Consider the following 20,139-nt stretch of genomic DNA (forward strand, 5'->3'; position numbering starts at 1 on the left):
GCCCAGGGCACCAAACAGGCTAGGACCGCCACTGGTTATGGTGTATTCCTGTGTGAAAATGGATTGTGCTATGGACAATGGACTGCTGCATGGGCTGTACTGCAGAGGGTGCTTTTCTCTTACTGACTTGAGGTCTTGTGGACTTGCAAAATCCAAACAAGAAGACCATTTTATTTCTATCTTTCTCTTAAAACACTGCTTGCAGCATCATTCACTGCAGCCACGAAAACCCCTAAACCCACAGAGACAAGAACTTGTAATACAGTGTTTGAATACTTTCAGGTAACATACTGTTGTTCATATGATAAAACTTGACTGGCCTTAATTATCAGTTAGTTCTGATCCGTCAGGATCACCTCAGACAACTGAGGCGTCACACAGTCGCAGTTTTACACTGAAATCATTTATTTAAACAGAAACTGTTTTATCACAGCATTCAGAACATTTAATTTTGAAAGTTTTGAAACCCAAAAATAGACTTGTGAGGTTTATTATGTGCTCATTGTGCTGTGGGGCTTTACATAATACACAGTGGTCTGTCCCTCTGGCCCAGTTTATCCAAATGACCAAAGCTTCATATATACCAGATGCTGCCAGGCTTCAGTTGCATCATTTCCTTTCACAGTATATCACTGCGCTCTACCACATTTGGGAAATACGGAACAGCTGTGAGGCACATGAACAGGAATCATACATTGTCTTGATTTCCTTCCAGCACACTAGTAAGTTATGATAATAGTTGTGTTTGATGTTTAACGCACAAATGATAAAGCATGAACAAAATATAGATAATACTAGTGGTGCTGAGGTGGGCGGGACTGGTGCTGGCGGGGGGCCCAAATCAAATTCTACTTAAGGTCAAAATGACCCTCCTGGTTGTTCTAAGTGTTAAAGCTATCCATGTATCTGCCTGTCAGTGCATAAATCCCAGTGAAGGCCTCTGATTTTGAGTATGAGAAAATACACATTACTTCTGTAATTTGGATTAGCATATTTTGAATAAATAGTGACATAATGTAATGTCTTCTGTTGTTTATCTGAAGTTGTCCTGCACAGGCCCATATGATGCTTTATTGTCCTGATATGTAAAGCTTCAGAGTAAAAAGATGGTGTGCTTTCCAAGTTGGAAAAAATGAAACTTTGTTTTGTGTTTTCAACCTTTTTTTTATTCTTTAATTTCTGGGATTGTTCAAAAGCATCTGTCAGCGTGTTTACAATCTGAGAAGTCACATAGTACATCAAAAAGATCAGATACTGCATGACTTTACAAATATAGCTTTATAAATTACCATTTTATTTGTTTACACTACATTTTTCATCAATCATGCAGAGAATCGAATAACCTACCCCAAAAATATAAGCATGTTTCTGATAAATACTGTATAATTTCAGCAGAGCTACATTTATGCAAATATACAAACTACTCCCACATAAAATTCTGAAGCATTTAAATCTATAAGTGGTTGTTAGGTTTGATCATCATCTCTTTGTGACATTTAAGAAACATAATTTTATCATGACTTTGTATGCGTGATTACTTCCTTTTCACAATTATCTTCCTAAAGTATGTGTACAATCAAACCAGCATGAGTTGTGTTATGGATGCTACAGAGTGGCATATGATAGTATTTCTCTTTAGTCCAGTGTCTATTTAAGTGAATTTGTGTGTATGCATGCATGTGTGTGTGTCACTAAGAGCCCACTAGAGCATCAGTGTTTCTGCACTTGGATTGGGAGTAGCTGCTTTGGTTGATGGCATTTTTGGCTGCCACCCTGACGCAGTAGGTGGTCTGGGGTTTGAGATCAGTCTCTGTGTAAGAGTCACCTTCCACTCTTCGAACTCTCGCCGGCTTGCTGGCTTTTCCCTCTATCTGCTCCTCCTCAATCATAAGTGTGTACTCGGTGGCACCCGTCACTGTCGTCCAACTCACATGCAAAGAAACTCCACTTACTGTTAATGTCAGCACCTCTGGGATTTCAAGATCTAACAGAGACAGAGGGAAGTGAGTGACAGCTGATTGATTACATGAGCAACACTATCTTGATGCTGTTTTACACCAATACAAACACACTAACCCTCATAGAACTGAACAAGGTCTCTTCTTCTGCGAGTTGTCACTGGACCTGAGGAAGATGCGGAAAGCACTCGTAAGAAAATGTCTCAAAGAGGATTGTGTTAAATAGCAATATATAGAAAAAGAACCAACCACATTTAATTTTTAGTGGCATTATATAAAGTTATAAAGAATGACATAAAACACAAAGGAGTGTAGAAAGATTTAAATCTGTTTTCCTAAGTTGCGTGCAGGCTGCAGACCACTGCTGTCTGTCTGACCTGTAATGTTTTGGCTGGGATTGCTCTCCCCTACAGCATTGCTAGCTGTCACTATAGTTGCATTAGGATCGAAGTCGGTCAGCTGGCAGGAAAGTTCGGTGGTGTTGCATAGTTTTACACGGGTTCCTCTCGATACATTGTAGACCGTGTAACTGGTAGCAAACACTGAAGCATTCCAGAACAGGACAGCAGACTGCCTGTTGCCAGTGTACATCACACTCTGTGGAGCACACGGGGCTGGGAAGGAAACAGTGAAAATGCTGTTAACCGAAGGAAAGGGTAATGCTACAGTTAAAATTTTATCTATACTGTAATGTCAGGCTTTTGTTATTATTGCATTTGATGTATAAATCGCTATAACTGGAAGCTGACATTATGGTATAAGTTTAGTTTAGTTCAAAATAAATCAGTTAAATTTAATTTATATAGCGCCAAGTCACAAATAATTGCCTCAAAGTGCATTATATTGTAAAGACCTTACAATAACACAGAAAACCCCCAACAATCAAACAATACCCCTATGAACATGCACTTTGGCAACAGTGGGAAGGAAAAACTCCCTTTTAATAGGAAGAGACCTCCAGCGGAACTGCAGCCATCTGCTGTGAACACATAAACATCCATGCAAAAACACATCCTGTTCCATTTAAAGTCTACAAATGAGAACAGAAAGTTACCTGTTAGTGCAGTAATGGGACTCGATGGCTTGCCGATACCAGCTGAGTTCTTGGCACGCACTGTGATGTTAAAAGCAGTGCTACAAGGCACTGGAAATTCAAAGTATGGCCTGGGTAGCCAATAAGAAGAGACAGTCATCAAGGCTTGTGGGTTGTTTTCAATCTGACCGCTGATTTCCGCCAAATAATCAACAGCAGGACATGTAACTTTGCTCCATGATATCATGGCCCAGTATAGCCTGTCTATCCTCTGCATACGGACATTTACACGAGAAGGAGGGCACGGGACTGAAGAAGAAGGAAGAAGCATTTTATCAATAACGCTGTAAATTGACCATAAATGTAGGAGTAGAAAGACATTTAAAAAATTATTTTTTTCCCCAAACTTGTGGTTAAATATAAATGTTTGAATTACCTGCTCCGGCCTGCAGAGGTGAGCTGAACGAGCTGTTGCAGATGCTGTTAGAGGCTGTCACAGAGAAATTGTAAACGCCACCGCACTCCAGCCCTTTGAAGGTGCAGGAGGGATTGCTGCTGTTACAGAACAGGGCGACTCCATTCGTGGATTGTGCAAAGCTAAAATACTCCACAGCACCCGTGCTTTTGTTCCACGACATGGCAGCCGAGTTGGTCTGACAGTCAATATCCACTGCGATATCAGAGGGCGCACAGGGCACTGATAGGAAGGAGAGAGAGAGGATTCCTGTTAGGGGAACGTAGCATGCAGCCCAATTTCTAAACGCGGTTTTTTAGTAATGTTGAATCTAAAAAACAGGATACCCTTTTCAGTAACACAAACTAATCAAAAGACTTGAAGAAGTAAAGCTCAATAAGATGACAGAAAATAACTGATCAGTTATTTGTACCTGTTTTAAAGGATGAACTGATGGGATAGCTGGTACAGTTCTCCCCTCTGGCAGTGATGCTTAAATTGTACAGCTGACCACAGTGAAGATCAACCAAAGAGCAGTTGTTCACTGAGGTGTTGCAGGTTGCCACATGTCCATCTCGAGTTGTGGCTATCAGCTGGTATGATGTGGGCACCAGAGAGTCCGCCCATCTCACTTTGGCCCCAGCGTCTTTGCACGATGGCACCACTGTTACATTGGCTGGGACGCAAGGTGCTAAAGAAGACAGAGTTATCTGATTCAAATCTCTGTGGGTGTTTGTACTGAAACTCTACTGTAGTTTAGCAGACAAATCTGGGAAGCTGAAGAATACCTGTTTGGATCTTCTTTGGAGGGCTTCTGAGGCTGCTGCACTTATCAGAGGAAGTTGCTACTATGACGCTGTAGTGCATGCCACAGTGAACATTCTGGAGTACACATGAAGTGGAGGTACTGTTACAGGTAACAAAAGAGTTGTCATCACCTTCAGCTGTGACCACATAGACTGGCGTCCCTGCAGTCACCTTCCATTCAACTAGGATGGTGTCACTGTTGCATTGGCTCATTGCACTGACGGATGTTAGAGTGCAAGGACCTACAGAAAAGAATTTAAACCATAATAATAATTAGAAAAAGGAAAAATCCTTTCCAATGTCTAATCTGTCACAAAGGATAAAACAGCTGAAAAGATATAGATGGCAGGCCTCACCCAGAGATGTCAGTGGTCAAAATACTTTGTAGAAACCTCACAAAAACACACAAAACACCACACACTTAACAGAGAGGGATCCAGAGTGCAGAGATTCCTGCTAAATACCTGTCTCAAGCTCAAAGGTGGCATTGTCAATACTGCTGCAGTGCTTGTTGATAGCCTTGAGCTTAAAGATGTAAAGTGTCCCACAGTTCAAATCCTGGACTTTACAGGGAGATGAGGTGGTAGTGCAGCTGGAGTTGTGACCATTGGCTGCTCGGGCCAGCACAAAGTAACTGGTTGCTCCCATCGAGTCATCCCACGTCACCCAGGCACTGTTTGATATGCAGTCCAGACTACCCTTAATGTTCCTGGGTATGCATGGAGCTATTAAAGGTGAAAGGCAACATAATGAGCGAGTTGCTCCAGAGGAGATCCACATTTAATTCAACATAAAAGAAAAAAAGATGGAAAGCATATCTATTTCTATACTGCCAGTAGCACCGGTTAACATCCTGTGAAAAATCTGTGGCTTAAGCCGAAGATTAGGCAAAACATTAATGCGCATGGAAATTTTAATATATATATATTTAATCATCTACAGATGTTCACTGGCACCATAAGCTCAGATTTTCACTTCAAAATCTTATGTTTGCATTAGAAATTAGCATGTGCTTTGCTTGGAGTTGGGCATATGTGTCTATGCTACATTATTTCTTATCCCCACCATAAAATATGTCAAACATGTAGATAAACATATACATTTTTATCAGTCTCGTCTGATTTTTGCTTTGCTTCTTGAAAAAGTCCACCCCCACTAACTAAACCCCAGAAAACCCCACTAACGAAATAAAAATGAAATGCAAAGGATTTAGAGAGTCAGAGATGAACTTACAAAATAATTATCGAAAAATTCTTACACACATGTTGTCAACACCACAATTGGCTAAGAAAAAAGGTTAGATCTGCAGCTTCTTATTTCAACATGTTGAACTGCAGTTATGCGCCGGGACTCCTCCCACTTCCCACATCTGGAAACTCTCTTTATAACACCATCTCTAAAGAAATGTTACATACATGGTTTGCTGGCTTTTGCACCTGATGGTGCAGCTGTTGTCATAATTCAGATCTTAAGCCTTGATTTTAAAGATGAAATAAACTAACAAATATTTATTATCAGATTGATATTTGCAGATGTTTTGCTTTTCAGATTAATACACCGTCTCATATTTGGGATCTTATTTATGGATGTGCAGACCTAAACTTGAACACTGATTATACCCTTTAGGAAGGGATTCCATTAAACTCTTTATAGCCACAAAGACATGAAGAAAGTGTATCACGTCTCCAGCACATCAGTACATTTTGTATTTATAAGAAAAGTTTACCTGAAGAAGACTCCACCACAGCGCTCGGTTTGCTCTGGCAACCATCTCTTATAGACAGCACAGTGATGTTGTAGCTCTGTCCACAGGGTAGATTATTTAGAGTGCAGCTATTTCCAGTAGAGTTACAGTAGAGTCTCGCCCTAGTGTTGCTCACTGCAGCCACGTGGAAGTACTGGGCATCAGGGTTGGGGGACCAGGACACAACCATGGAACCTGCTCCGCATTGTGCACCAACAACCACATTCTGTGGTGGACAAGGCGCTGAGGGTGGCAGAGACACAAGTTGTTTGAGTATTTTTAAACTACTCAGATAAATTATTAAGCCTGCCATCTGTATGTAGATTGTATAAAGTCACAAGCTGTTACACTGAGTTCATATCTGAGCCTCCGCTGCTTTTGATACCTGTTCGTACGTAAGCTTTGTTGCCCTCCAAACTGGAACAGGAATCATCCTGGCTGAACACGCTAACACTGTAGGTCTGCCCACACTGCAGCTCACTCAGATCACAGAAGGTCATAGTGTTGTTACACTCAGCCCTGTAACGGCCATCTGCTGTAACACCCACTGCAGTATATAGGAGAGCTCCGCTGGCCCCCTCCCATGTCACTGCAGCAGAGTTTGAGTGGCATCGTAGAGAAGCTTTCACGCTGGTTGGCTTACACGGCACTGTGAAAGAAAAAGAGGAACTAAAGCATTGCTGAGGTATGATATGAGCAGTAAGACAACTGACATGTCAACAACATACAATCATTTTTTTTCATCATTACTATCATTGGCTAAGCTTTAAAGACATCTTAAAACACAGATGACACACACACACAGTAGTTCCCACCTACCTGACTGCAGGCTGAGGTGGGCTTGGCTGTTATCACAGCGTCCATCCTGAGCTGTAACTGTCAGGTTGTAGAGCTGGCCACAGTGCATGTTGGGTAGCTCGCAACTGCTTTCAGTTGTGTCGCACTCTGACTTGTGACCATCAGGTCCAAAAGCCTGGACCAAGTAGATGGACACACCCTCCTCTTCTTCCCATGATACCACTCCTGTGTCATTCCTGCACTCCATCTCAGCTCTTACTTTCTGAGGCACACATGGCACTAAAGACAAATGTGAATACAGAAGAATATTAATTGCACTCTCTTATACTATATATTCATGATTTATTTTAAAAATCCATCATATTTTGATAAATGAAATCTTCTAACCTGTGTTGATCTCCACAGCAGAGCTTTCAGTGCTGTTACATGTGTCATCTGAAGCAGTAACAGTGATCGAGTAGTTGAGGCCGCACAGCACGTCACCGAGCAGGCAGGTTGAGTCGTCGCTGTTGCAAACTGAAGCGTAGCCACCGTGGCCTTGGGCAACTACCGTGTAGGATAATGCTTCTTTACTTGGCTCCCAAGACACTGCCACAGCCCCAGACTCACAAACAACCCTGGCCTCCACTAGCTGTGGTATGCAGGGCACTGCAAAAACACAGGGAAAGAACGATTAGTACAGATGCAATGATCACATACAGACCTTTTCAATGATAATAACTAGTAGTAGCAACATCTGTGTGTAAATATTAGATTGTTCAGTAGTATATTTAAAAAATCGCAAAAAATATTATGTATTTTTATTTTCCTATTTAAGAAAATTTTGGACTTAGCATGTCGTAACTGGCTGTCAGACGTGAACATTCCCTATTGTACCTGCTTGCATCTGCTGTGTGTCACTCATTGACACATTGCACACATCATTAACAGCAATCACGCTGATGTTGTAGGTGAAGCCACATGAGAGGTCTGCGAGGATGCAGGACTGTGACATTGTCTCGCAACTCGTTTCATTTTCTTCCACGCCGACGGCTTGGACAATGTAGTAGTCCGCCCCTCTGCTGGCCTGCCATTCCACCACAGCTGTGTTAGTAGAGCAATCCAGTACATGCACAACATCCTCGGGAGGACAAGGCACTGGTGGTTGAAGGACAAAGTGAAATAGCTCAATGAGGAGGTAGTAAGTGTAATGATAGTGGCTAGCTGCAACCCTAGCTCCATTTCTAGGTGCTTACACTTCTGACTCAGATAACATAACAGCTCCTTAAGCTTCATCAAGGCTTTCATACCTAAAAACTTAATAATTTTATAATGGAAAACTTAATAACATCTTCAGGTCCCTAAAAAATGACATGTAGTTTGCACTAGTAAGCGACCCAACTAAACTCCCGCAATACTGAGTTTTGCATTTGTTTATGCCCCCCTAGAAGTTGAAATATGGCAAAAAAATATGTTTTCCGCCAGTGTGAAATTACTGTGAAACTACCAAATAAGTGTTATACTACAGCAAATCATTGCCTCACAATTTTAACTTATTTTTATTGCATATAGATTTTTTTTTACCTGATTCCACCTGGAGTGTGGAGCTAGGAGGGCTTCTGCACTCATAATTTGAGGCCACAGTGATCACGTCATAAATCTGACCACACTGTAAGCCTGGCAGCTCACAGTTGGTGATGTTGGAGCTGCAGGTGGAAACATGGCCACTGGATGACTGTGCTGTTGCATTGTAATACAAGGCACCCTCAGCGTAGGCCCAGTCCAAGAGGGCCGAGTTGGTGAAGCAGTCCAGAATCACTGTGCCAATGTTGGGTGTGCAGGGAACTGACAAAAGAAGGGAGTAACACTTTGAGTACATGCACATGTTAAGAGCAACAAATCTATGACACACTGACATCATGAACATCACACAGTCCAAAGGAGATTCATTTAAAATCTCACTGTTTTACCTGAATGGAAAGTTATAGCTGGGCTGGGCAGACTTGAGCAGGTTCCACCCTCTGCCACCACCTGGACAGAATAGTCATGTCCGCACGTCAGATTGGTCAAAGTGCACCTTAGGCCTGCAGTCTGGCAGATGGACATGGACCCCAGTGTGCTCTGTGCTGTCACTTTGTAAGAAAGAGCCCCATTGCTAGCACTCCAGGACACAACAGCCTGATTTTTGGAGCAAACCATCTTCACTTCCACATTAGTCGGAACACAAGGAACTAGATAAAAGTGTGAAGAATAGGAAATTGAAACTCATTTAAGTATACATTTTAAATGAACACAGAACTACATTTAAAAAAGACTTAAATTAGATCTGTCTTTGAATTATTTACACACTTTCTATTTTCAGAGTAAAAATAACAACAGCGTAGCAAAAATACTGATTTGTCCTCACCTGATCGCAGTGGGTCACCTTTACTGGGATCAGAGTTACACTTCCTGTTTGAGGCCACCACAGTCACTGCGTAGTTCTGTCCACAGAGGACATTGGGCATGGCACATTGCTCGCTGTCAGACCAGCAGCTCGAAGACTGTCCATCTTCCGTCCTAACATTGGCAATGTAGTACTCTGCACCAGCCGAGCCAGTCCACGACACCACAGCAATGTTGGAGATGCAGTTCATGAAGCTGGAGATACCGGTGGGTGAACAGGGCTCTTTGGGAAGAAAGGAGAAAAGACTGGATTATAAAAAAAGGGTCTCAAGTATGGTGCACAGTTGCATTTTAACAGCACATATTTCAATGACTCCAGGTCTGCCTGTAAAAATCACGTTTAACGGCAATAAAAATTGTTTTACCACTCGTTGTCAATTACAGTTCCTTAGTATATGTAAGAAATGATGCATTTTACAACATAAAATCCTTTATGTACAATTGTTTTTACAGTTATCGTGCATTTTTGCAAATAAATATAATATATGCATTGCCCTTTTACTTACTGGCTTGAAAACAAATGTCTCCAAGTATAAACCAGATTTTACCTGATGTAAGATTTAAAGGTGGGCTGGGGCGGCTTGTGCACACTGAATCTGCCGCCTGAACAGACAGGAAGTATTCCTGACCACAGTGGAACTCAGAAATGTAAGTCCAGGTATCATTGGTACTGAGCTGCACTTTGTGGCCAATGTTGTTCTCTGCAGTCACGATGTAAAACTCTGCAGTTTCACTGGCATTCCAGGCCAGTGATCCCACCTTAGAAAATATTACAGTACAATTCAATCATACAATTCAATCCTCATCAGAAATCAAGAGAGCATTCTTACTTTGAATGTCCTTCAAGAAGGTTCGACACTTTTCCTGAAGACTACTTAATAAAATCACACGAAGGTTTGCTTAAGAGAGTTCAAGCTATATAAGCAATGAACCAGGGAGTAAAATCTATTAGTTTACATTTTTACCCAGGTGAACTGGGTATGTCTTTAATTTACTGAGCAGAAACCTTTTTAAAGAGTTAAAAGAAAATCCAGATAAATAATATTCACCTTTGTAGTGCAATTAAAAGATGATGTCAGATTCTGAGGTATGCATGGTGCTAAAAAGAGAAGACATAAGTTTAGACATTTATTAGTGTTGATTAATTTGATCATTATTTCTTTATTTAATTGTATTGATTTGTCTAGAGTGACAAAATGAAAGTGCTAGGAAATGGTATAAAATGTCAGCAATTTAAAACTAAGATATTCAGCTCTGTACTGCTACTGTTCTGCATGCAGTGCGTTCATTTTCATGTGCTCTAAAAAAAATCCCCATTAAAACAATTCCAGAAATATTACTGCTGTTTAAAAGCTTGTTTACCCATCCGAATTGAAGTGCTGTTGCTCGGCATGCTGGTGCATACGTAGTTCATGGCAACGACATAAACTGTGTACGTTTCACCACAGTGTAGATCATTCCAGGTGCAGATGGTGGTGTTTGTGGTGCACGTGTGGATGTGGCGATCCTGTCCTGTTGCAATGGCCATGTAGGACTCTGCGCCATCGCTCGCAGCCCAGCTGACTGAGCCCAGGCTCTTCTCACAGCGTGTAAAGCTCTGTACATGTGCCGGGATGCAGGGGGCTGCCGGGAAGGTTAACGGTTTAATCATCACGCATTATGCATGTTATTGTGTGTGAAAAAAATCTAAATGAGACACATACTTGTCATGTATTTTTCAGTCCGGCTTGTAGGACTGTCACACCAGTCACCTTGAGCTTTTACAGTGAATGTGAACAGCTGTCCACAGGGCAGGTTGGTCTCTATCATTGTGTTATTAGTTTTTAAAGACGTGCTGTATCCCAGGTTTCCGTCTGCTGTCACAACATATGCCGATGCTCCTTTAGCCTTAAACCAGTACAGCAGCACCGTCTCATTGTTACATGACCCATGGACCCTCAAACCATCTGGCTTACAGGGTTCTGAAAAAAGAAGAGTCACATTGGTATTCTGAGGGATGTTGCTGTCAGTCTAGCAACTGTTAAATTTAGGGAAATTAATAGTAATTAATTGATTAATAGAGTAAATCTAAACAGTCTTTGTGGATGAAAATTCCCTACCTATCTTTATGTACAGAATAATTAAGGTTAGGCCACTTAATAGGAAATAAAGCATGTTATTAATTCAATCAGGCAGTAATTAAAGTACAAATCACTCATTCAGTCAATCAGTACTAACGAGTTACTGTACCTGTCTGAATCTCCACAGTGCTACTGATTTCACTGTAGCACCTGTTGCTGTATGCAATGACAGAGAATTTATAGGTGTCCCCACAGGTCAAGTTAGAGAACTGACAGGTGGAATTGGTGGAGTTGCACTTCAGTGTTGTTCCCATGTTGGTGGCAGTAGCCATGTAGAGCTCCACTCCCGCGCTTTCCTCCCAATACATGTTGGCTGTACTTGTCCCACACTGTAGATCCACTCCCACACGTGACGGCTTACAGGGGCCTAGGCCGTAATTCAAAGAGTGAAAATAGTTTTAATGATTTTATTTTAGACTGTAGAAAAAATTTAAGATTGTGATTGAGACATGGCTCGACTCACGTGTGCTAAAGGAGATATTAGTGCTTTTCTCAGTCCGGCAGTGGTTGCTGATGGTTACGAGAGTGACGTTGTACACCTGTCCACACTCCAGCTCTGTCAGATTACACTGATGTTCAGTACTCTCACAGGAAGCGCGGGAACCATCTGCTGAAACAGCAGTCACCATGTAGGAGTTTGCTCCACTGACTGGACTCCAGGAGACTGTGGCTGTGTCATTGTAGCAGTCCAGGTTAGCTGTGCACTTTCCAACTGCGCAGGGAGCTATTGGCAAAACAACAACAACATCGACATCGACTTTAAAGCTGCAATGATCTCCATGAATGCACGGCTCCAAATCATATTTATTATTCAAGTTTCCACTTCAGAAAATAGATGTTATACAATTCGGCAGACGAGTACACATTCACTGAGAAGCACAGGTTCTCTGCATGGGCATGTAGTTGATGTAGCTCAAAATACCAGATTTTTATGCCCTTTTTTAAAAATAAAATATGTCCCTGATTTTTCAGGGACATATTTTATTCAGACCAAGAGATGGCACATGATATTTTCTGTTTATTACATGTGTCTTACTTTTAGTTCATTTTAGCTTTTTTTCAATCAAGTTCTCGCAGTTTACATTATTTTCATTAAAACACATCTTAAAACCGTTCAGCTATAAGTGAAAACTGCAGTTATAAAGTTTGGGAAAGACTCAGCATACAATGTCAATAAAATTAGGCTGGTAGGGTACCTGAATACAGCAGGACAGTGTTGGACCTGCTGCTATTGAGTTTCTCCCCAATAGCAATGACATCAGTGTGGTAGACGACTCCGCAGTGAAGTCCTTCCACGATGCAGGAAGTGGCATTAGTATGGCAGGACAGTGAGTGTCCGTCACGGCCAGCGAAGCTAGCCTCGTAACCCACTGCACCAAAACTTGTCTCCCAGGAGACCATCCCGTGGTTATCCTGACAGTTAACGTTTGTCTGCACGTTATTGGGCGGGCACGGCTCTGAGAGACACAACATGCAGAATGATTTAGTGTGGATGTTGATATATAGTCTGTCCAATTGGTGAAGCTAAAGGCTGCCCAAAGTGACTTAATAAACTATCAGCGGGGTTCTGCAAATTTAAAGAGCCCATCAGTAGTCATGGAGGAAAACATGAAGATATTTTGATACAAAAATAAATCAGGGAACTAAAAATTGTTTAGCACGTGTTCTCACCTGTCACAATTAAAACAGTAGAGGCAGACACATTTTGGCACACAAAGTTGTTTGCTGTGACAACGATGCTGTACATTTGGCCACAGTACATGTTGTACAATGCACAGTAAGTGTCATTGGTAACACAGGAGGTGGTGGTGAGTCCCTGGTCTGTTTGCCCCGTGACTGTGTAGTAATTAGCACCATTGCTCATGTCCCACTGCACCTGGCCGATTGTCACGCTGTACTGGGTGTTGATTTGGATTGGGATGCAAGGCTCTAAAAGAGAGGATGGAGGAAAACTGAGACAAAAATGTAGCTTTGTGTGTTCAAACTGCAGCTTCAAATTAAATGCAAGAAGGTAGTGTAGATTTGGTCCACTGTAGTAAAGTTATGTAATGTAAGTAATGTTAGAAAAAAGCAGAAACTTGATTGTTTCAAGAATTTTAGTGCATTTAGGGTCATTTTGGTTAATAGTGTTTTATCACTTTTACTGACACTTTGGTTGGTTTTAAGTGGGAAAGGTCAACATAATTATACAATTTCAATAAATTAGCAGTTTGTTTCACTTTTTTTAAAGGTGGAAAAACTCGGCAAGACGAAAGATGTGCTATATAGGTTTGTATAGGTTCGTGAAGCCTCTGTGGTGCTGCTCACCAGTGACCAGCTGTCCTGCCATTTTAGCGATGCTGCTGCAGGTCTTTCCTATAGCTTTGACAGACACGGAGTAGCTCTGTCCACAGAGCAGCTCTGTCAGGTCACAGGAGGTCCTGTTGGTCTCACAGGTGACGTTGTGACCTGAATTTGTAGTGGCCATCGCGATGTATGACAAGGCTCCATCACTCGGCCACCATGACACCATAGCTGTCTTAATCTCACAGTCCATATATGCCCTGATATTTATTGCATTACAGGGCACTGAGGGAAAGACAGATAAGACAGGAAACTTTATATGAATAGTAAAAATGTAAAAGCCAGGAACAGAGCATTTTACTAAAATGTAAAACTGAACATCATCCATCACTGTATCGCAACTGACAAATATGAAAAAGAAAAGCACATTTTAACTACACAAAACTACAACTCAATTTTCTAAAGCAGTTTTATACTGGGTAAAATCATTTGCAGACCTCACAAACTCATATTTTATTCACAATAGAACACAGAAAGACAGAATATGAAATGTTTGAAATGAGAAAATAGAGAAAAATATGAGCTCATTTTGAATTTTATGGCAGCAATACTTCTCAAATAAGTTAAGTAGCGGGAACAAAAGGGTGAAAATGTTTCCAGGAATAATGAGGAACATTTTCCAACTAATTGGGTTAAATGGCAGTCAGTCAACAACTGACTGGGTATACAAAGATAATAAATCAGGCTTAAAATGGACTTTGCATAAAAGAAGAAACAGGCTGTTGAGCAACAAGAATCCTGTATCAGGCAAGAACGGGACTCTCCCAAAAGTCACGGCAATGTTTTTATTAAAATGGTACATTTTCTCAGTTTACACATGTGACGCGTTTTTCATGTTGTACCACGGATAATTGCATTTTATTGTCTATATTTGTTTTAAATCTCTATAATTAAAATGCATTAAATTCCCTCTCTGTCCTACCTGACGGTGTGTCAACAACAGGAGTGGACGGGCTGTTGCAGTACCCATCAGAAGACACTACGGAAACATGGTAGATCTGTCCACAGCCGAGTCCTGTCACATTGCAGGAGCCCTCTGTTGTGGCCTGGCATGTTGTGCCCTGATTGGTGCTGTCGTGCAGTGTGGCGATGTAGGAATCGGCTCCTGAGCTTTTCGACCAGGAAACGATGAGAGAATTGGCCTGACAGTCGACCACAGAGGAGACGTTTGCTGGAGTGCACGGCACTGATGAGAAGAGACAATTGTCAATGTTTAGAGCAGAGTTGTAATGCCTGAAAGTTCGTGATTAACATCACAGAAAAATGTAAAAAAATGTTGCCTGGTGTGATGAGTCTGAATTTCTCCAGCAATAATCAGAAGGTAGTATCAGGATTTGGCAGAAACAACATGAAAGCATGGATCCATCCTGGTTTGTTTCAACTGTTCAGGCTGATGGTGACGTAATCGTGTGTTCTAAGCACACTTACACACTATAGCCTACTCAAATATTGCTGTTGTCCATCCCTTTATGACCACAGTGTAGTCATCTTCTGATGCTTGCTTACACCAGGATCCTGCACCATGTCACAAAGTCAAATCATCTCTTTAAATTAACTGTACTTAAAAAGCCTCCACAGACACCAGATCTCAGAAATGTTTCAGCACCTTGTTGAATCTAAGCCAGGAAGATAAAAGGAAGCCCAAACTGGTACAAGTAAGGTGTACCTAATAAAGTGACCAGTAGGTGAATGTATAATTACCTCTTCTGCATGAAAAAAAAAATTCTTTGAGAAAAATAAACTGGCATCACCTTTTTAAAAACAAGTAGAATTTGAATTTAATGTACCGTAAGTAGATGCAAAGTTCTAAACCTTCAATGACAGTTTCAAAATCACTGGGTAACTGGTGTTCCTGTCAAAATAAAACCACAGCAATAAAACGGTTCAGCAGTCGGAGTGCATACCTGTCTTGATCGTCACATTCTCACTCGGTTTGCTCATACACGTCATGTCCTCTGCAGACACAGTGGCTGTGTAGTACTGTCCACAGTGCAGATTGGTCAGTTCACACTCATTGTCAGGAACCCTGCACTCGTCCACATGCCCGTCAGTACCCACTGCCTTTACGCTGAAAAGCTGTCCTCCCTTTATAGAGCTCCATGACATGTAAGCCACATTGTTGCTGCAGCTCAGGCTGGCTTTGAGATTCTCAGGAACGCATGGCACTGAGTGGGAGAGAAATATATGTCTGCTTTCTTTTTTTCCCCAGTTATGTTAATGAATATTTTATGTAATTTACTGTGTTCACTGTACCTGTCCTAAACATGAGCTGTTCGCTCTCTGAGCTGTTACAGGTTCGTCCCTCAGCCGTGACGTGCACGCTGTAAATTTCGCCGCATGGCAGATGTGTGACATCACATCTAGTGTTTGATGTAGTGCAACACGTGATACTGTCTCCGTACATGTCTTCCAGCGTGGCCGTGTACGTTAAAGCACCTGAGACAGTCGACCAGGTAATTGTGACTGTTCCGTTGTTGCAGTTCACTAATTCCTTTACGTCATTAGGAGGGCAGGGAGCTGTAGAAAGAGGAATACTCTGAGGTACAGACTTGAACTTCTGTTTCTGTCCTTTCTTGATTATTATTGAGATTACACAACACAACAAGACATTTCACATGAAAAACCCTGCGTGGGCTACATTTTATGGATGCAACGATACCAAATTTTTCAAACCGATACGATACCGATACTTGGATCTGAGTACTTGCCGATACAGAGTACAAAAACCGATACTTCTACCACACACACACACACACACACACACAAATGCGATGAATTGGAAGACAGGTTTTATTTTATTCTCTGCCGATAATAAATAATATCTTAATAAAAATGACCACAAAAAAATTTCAAGTGAAAAATAAGCACTTCTGTTAAATTATTGCAGAGTCTCCACATTGTAATTTAACAGAATATCACTGAACTATTGGCACTGTCTCTAGGGCAGGGGTCTGCAACCTTTAGGACCCAAAGAGCCATTTGGACCCGGTTCCCACGCAAAAGAAAACACTGGGAGCCGCAAATACTTTTTGACATCTAAAATGAAGATAACACTATATATTTTGTTTTTTACCTTTATGCTTTGTGTGAACAACTAAGGTTTGTTGCTTATGAAATCCGTGAAGTGCTACAGAGAAATTTACATTTTATTTATCTAATTAACACATTTTGAACTCTTAAAGAAATATAACAAAAGGAAAGACACCCAGCTGAGCTAAAATGATCCATGTAGCAAACAAAAACTGTTGTGAGCCACCACCCTTATATCGCCTTTGGGCTTTTGGAGCCTTGACCTGACTTTTAAAAAATAATTCTAAAAAAAGCACTATGCTGCTGAAAAAAGAAAAATAGATATTTGCAAAATTCTTCCTAAATATGTATTTTACCTGGTTAATGTGTGTGGCGGGGCGTGGTGTGCAGTGCCGCTGCAGGGGAGGCGGACGCACCTGAGCGGCACCCGCAATCACGCCTCGTCACCTTAACGTCTGCACTATCTATGCTGTTGTTGGTGTATGTCGGGCTGTGAGCTGAAAAGCTACAGCCGGCTGTATGCGTACAGCAACCGCGTGTGAAGTGTGAGTCTCGATAAATGCACGGCGTTTCGGCGGGTACACCGGGTACTTCCGCGAGTGTGACGCTTATTTTGAGCGATGAAAAAATAATAGGATATAATTTTATTTTTATATTTCGATATCACAACAATCTTCCAATTTAGAACTACAAGTTAAAAAAAAAGAACTAACATAAATAAAATACACTTCAGCTAAATACTTGTTTATTACTAATTTATTTTCCCAAACCACGCGGAGCCGCACTATAAGGACTAAAGAGCCGCATGCGGCTCCGGAGCCGCATGTTGCCGACTCCTGCTCTAGGGGATGTCCCCCTAGTGGGCAATCTAAAAAACTACAACAAAAATGACATGCCACCCTCTGATTTATGAAATAAGCTAGTATCGGTTCATGGTATCGGTTAACTTTTACGAGTATGAGTACACGCACATTTTACAGTATCGGCCCCGATACCCGATACCGGTATCGGTGCATCCCTACTACATTTCCAAGAAAATTAACTCATAACTTGGACACATTCACACTCAGAGTCAAGTTAGACATATTTAACCCATAAAACAGTAACTTCTTATGTAAAGAGTATTTTAACTGTAAATATTTCATGCCTGTGAAGCTGTATCCACATTATCAATTTTCACCTCACAGATGTGGGGAAGATGGACATGCAGAGGGTGGGTGTGATAGGATGAGATGGAAGCAGCCAAACGAAAAAGAGGAAGAAGCAGCAGTTTATAACAAAACCCGAACATCAGTTATGTAGTAGCTCATGTACCGCTTACTCCTTGTAAAATGACAAATGTGGCGCTGACCTCGAGCACAATTTGTCCCCCCCATTAGGTGATCACTGAGTGCATTTCACACATTCTTTAAATTGCGGACAGAGCAATGGATGGACAGCTGTATGAGCCAAAAACCAAAGATTCAGAGGAGCAGAACCATTTTCATGCCTCATATTACTGGCCTTTTAAATGGTTTCTTAACATATATTACGATATAATTGATATTATCTTTTTAAGTCTATTTAAATCCACAGTGCATCAGAGCACTGGTGATATTCTAATTAAAGTGACTTCCCTTTTATCCTGGTTTTACAGTTTCGGTGTTTGCTTTTACGTTCGTTATAATTTTCCTTTACCTGTCTCGGTTTTGACAGAGTTGCTGGGTGCACTGGTGCACTGCTGGTCCTTGGCCTTCAGGGTAATGGTGAAATTCTGGCTGCATGTAAGCGGTGGCAGAGAACACATCCCATTTGACGTGGAGTTACAATCAAATGTCTGAACAGCACCCGTGGTGTCTGTTGCCACCACAACATATTCTTTGGCCCCGGCAGACTCATTATACATCACCCACGCTGAGTTTGTCAAGCAGTCAATCTCCACGTCTGACAGCTGGGGTACGCAAGGAACTGGAGGCAACCAGGGACAGGAAATTAGACCACCGGATTTACAATTATATTCTGTAGATATTATCAACAGATGCTCAAATCTGCAGTCCAGAAATGATCTCAGCTGCTGAAATATGTCGTAATATTTTATTATCTGTGCATTTTTGTAACACGTCTGTTAAACTAATGACTTGGCTACCAAGTATCTGGTGTGTTTCTGTCGTCACTATCACTATACATGAGTTAGAACTGTGATCTAAAATTATGACAGATTTTTTGGTTAACCTTAAATGCACAAAGCCATCTTTTGCGCTTTGTTTGGATTTTCTACAAGAGAAGAATTAAAGCCAACTTGCAAGATAATAAAACTGGCATCCCAAAAGAGGCATTAACAAGCATCAAATGGCCTCTAAAGACCACAGGCTTACCAGAAATAAGCAACAAATAGGGTTTATAACAACAGCCTGTACAAGTGAGAGGATGATATGGGATGGAAGTGAGGAATATACGATCAAAAACAGAAGAACAGCTGATACTTGCCTGCTTTGACCATTTTAGTTTGGCTGTCTTTGCCCACACATTCATTCCTGGATGGTGTGATTGTGACATTGTACTGCATCCCGCACGCCAGTGTGCTGAGATTACAGCCGTTGTTTGTGCTACTGCAGTTGTGTCTGGCACCTTTGGCATCTGCAGCAGACACTGTATACATCACCCCTGCCACACTATTGTTCCAGGTGACAGATACGACGCCAGTGCCACAGTTCACATTAGAAAGGAAGGATGAGGGAGGGCAGGGAGCTGAGTGGAACGGCAGAAAAAGAGGAGAAGTTGAGGTAAAGACTGAAGGTAAATAACAAGAAGGTAAAAATTTATTATGTGATATGAACCAAAAAAATCACTTTAATCAAAGACAAGAAAACAGCTATTAAAAGACAAATAGATATAGATAAGAGGTGCTGATATCAGATCTGAATAGCTGAACACTGAATACTAGAGCAGGTGCACTAGAACTGCCAACAGGAGCTACACCGACCTGTAGAGACCTGCTCTGTGGGGCTATGGGAACTGTTGCAAGCTTCATCTTGGGCCACCACTGTAACATTGTAGGTCTGCCCACACTGCATGTTCTGTACAACGCAGTAATGCGTAGGAGTTGTGCAGACGCTCATTTGACCTTCGCTGTTCACCACAGAGGCGCGGAAGTTCAAAAAGTAACCTGTCGACTGCCAGGTAATGTTCAGGACACCAGACAGGCAGTCCAGACGGTTCTGTATGTTCTGTGGCACACACGGAGCTGGAAACAAAGCAAACACAATACTTTCTGTATGGTAACAGAAATCATTAACAGAGACACAGAACTGCTAATTTTTTATGTTTATTAAGAATATATTTTGTCTAATTTAAGGGTATGGTTGCTACAACAAATAACAACAAACACAAAAAACACCTTAGACATATGGATTTAGCTCATGAATTCAATTGAATGTTTCTAAGTTTTA

The 20,139-nt window shown here is 41.4% G+C and overlaps 1 protein-coding gene across 1 annotated transcript in view; it reads right to left on the reverse strand.

The window, feature by feature from the left end:
- Positions 1 to 794: 794 nt before the first annotated feature.
- fndc7b (fibronectin type III domain containing 7b) overlaps positions 795 to 20,139 on the reverse strand; it is a 37,542-nt gene continuing 18,197 nt past the window's right edge. Inside the window, exons 29-59 of the mRNA XM_085138279.1 lie at positions 19,674 to 19,934; positions 19,178 to 19,438; positions 18,389 to 18,658; positions 15,935 to 16,198; positions 15,586 to 15,846; positions 14,604 to 14,867; positions 13,646 to 13,906; positions 13,010 to 13,267; positions 12,535 to 12,795; positions 11,802 to 12,062; positions 11,448 to 11,705; positions 10,922 to 11,179; positions 10,581 to 10,841; positions 10,268 to 10,317; positions 9,767 to 9,977; positions 9,181 to 9,441; positions 8,744 to 9,004; positions 8,358 to 8,618; positions 7,671 to 7,931; positions 7,182 to 7,442; positions 6,816 to 7,073; positions 6,382 to 6,645; positions 5,979 to 6,239; positions 4,717 to 4,977; positions 4,234 to 4,494; positions 3,879 to 4,136; positions 3,428 to 3,688; positions 3,013 to 3,300; positions 2,336 to 2,572; positions 2,077 to 2,124; positions 795 to 1,984 (exon numbers count right to left, since the gene is read on the reverse strand). Of these exons, the coding sequence (XP_084994405.1) occupies positions 1,692 to 1,984; positions 2,077 to 2,124; positions 2,336 to 2,572; positions 3,013 to 3,300; positions 3,428 to 3,688; positions 3,879 to 4,136; positions 4,234 to 4,494; positions 4,717 to 4,977; positions 5,979 to 6,239; positions 6,382 to 6,645; positions 6,816 to 7,073; positions 7,182 to 7,442; positions 7,671 to 7,931; positions 8,358 to 8,618; positions 8,744 to 9,004; positions 9,181 to 9,441; positions 9,767 to 9,977; positions 10,268 to 10,317; positions 10,581 to 10,841; positions 10,922 to 11,179; positions 11,448 to 11,705; positions 11,802 to 12,062; positions 12,535 to 12,795; positions 13,010 to 13,267; positions 13,646 to 13,906; positions 14,604 to 14,867; positions 15,586 to 15,846; positions 15,935 to 16,198; positions 18,389 to 18,658; positions 19,178 to 19,438; positions 19,674 to 19,934 (7,655 nt within the window). The 3' untranslated portion in view covers positions 795 to 1,691. The remainder of the gene's footprint in view (positions 1,985 to 2,076; positions 2,125 to 2,335; positions 2,573 to 3,012; positions 3,301 to 3,427; positions 3,689 to 3,878; positions 4,137 to 4,233; positions 4,495 to 4,716; positions 4,978 to 5,978; positions 6,240 to 6,381; positions 6,646 to 6,815; positions 7,074 to 7,181; positions 7,443 to 7,670; positions 7,932 to 8,357; positions 8,619 to 8,743; positions 9,005 to 9,180; positions 9,442 to 9,766; positions 9,978 to 10,267; positions 10,318 to 10,580; positions 10,842 to 10,921; positions 11,180 to 11,447; positions 11,706 to 11,801; positions 12,063 to 12,534; positions 12,796 to 13,009; positions 13,268 to 13,645; positions 13,907 to 14,603; positions 14,868 to 15,585; positions 15,847 to 15,934; positions 16,199 to 18,388; positions 18,659 to 19,177; positions 19,439 to 19,673; positions 19,935 to 20,139) is intronic.

Source organism: Neolamprologus multifasciatus, chromosome 17 (assembly GCF_963576455.1).
Source record: "Neolamprologus multifasciatus chromosome 17, fNeoMul1.2, whole genome shotgun sequence".
Classification (NCBI taxonomy): domain Eukaryota; kingdom Metazoa; phylum Chordata; class Actinopteri; order Cichliformes; family Cichlidae; genus Neolamprologus; species Neolamprologus multifasciatus.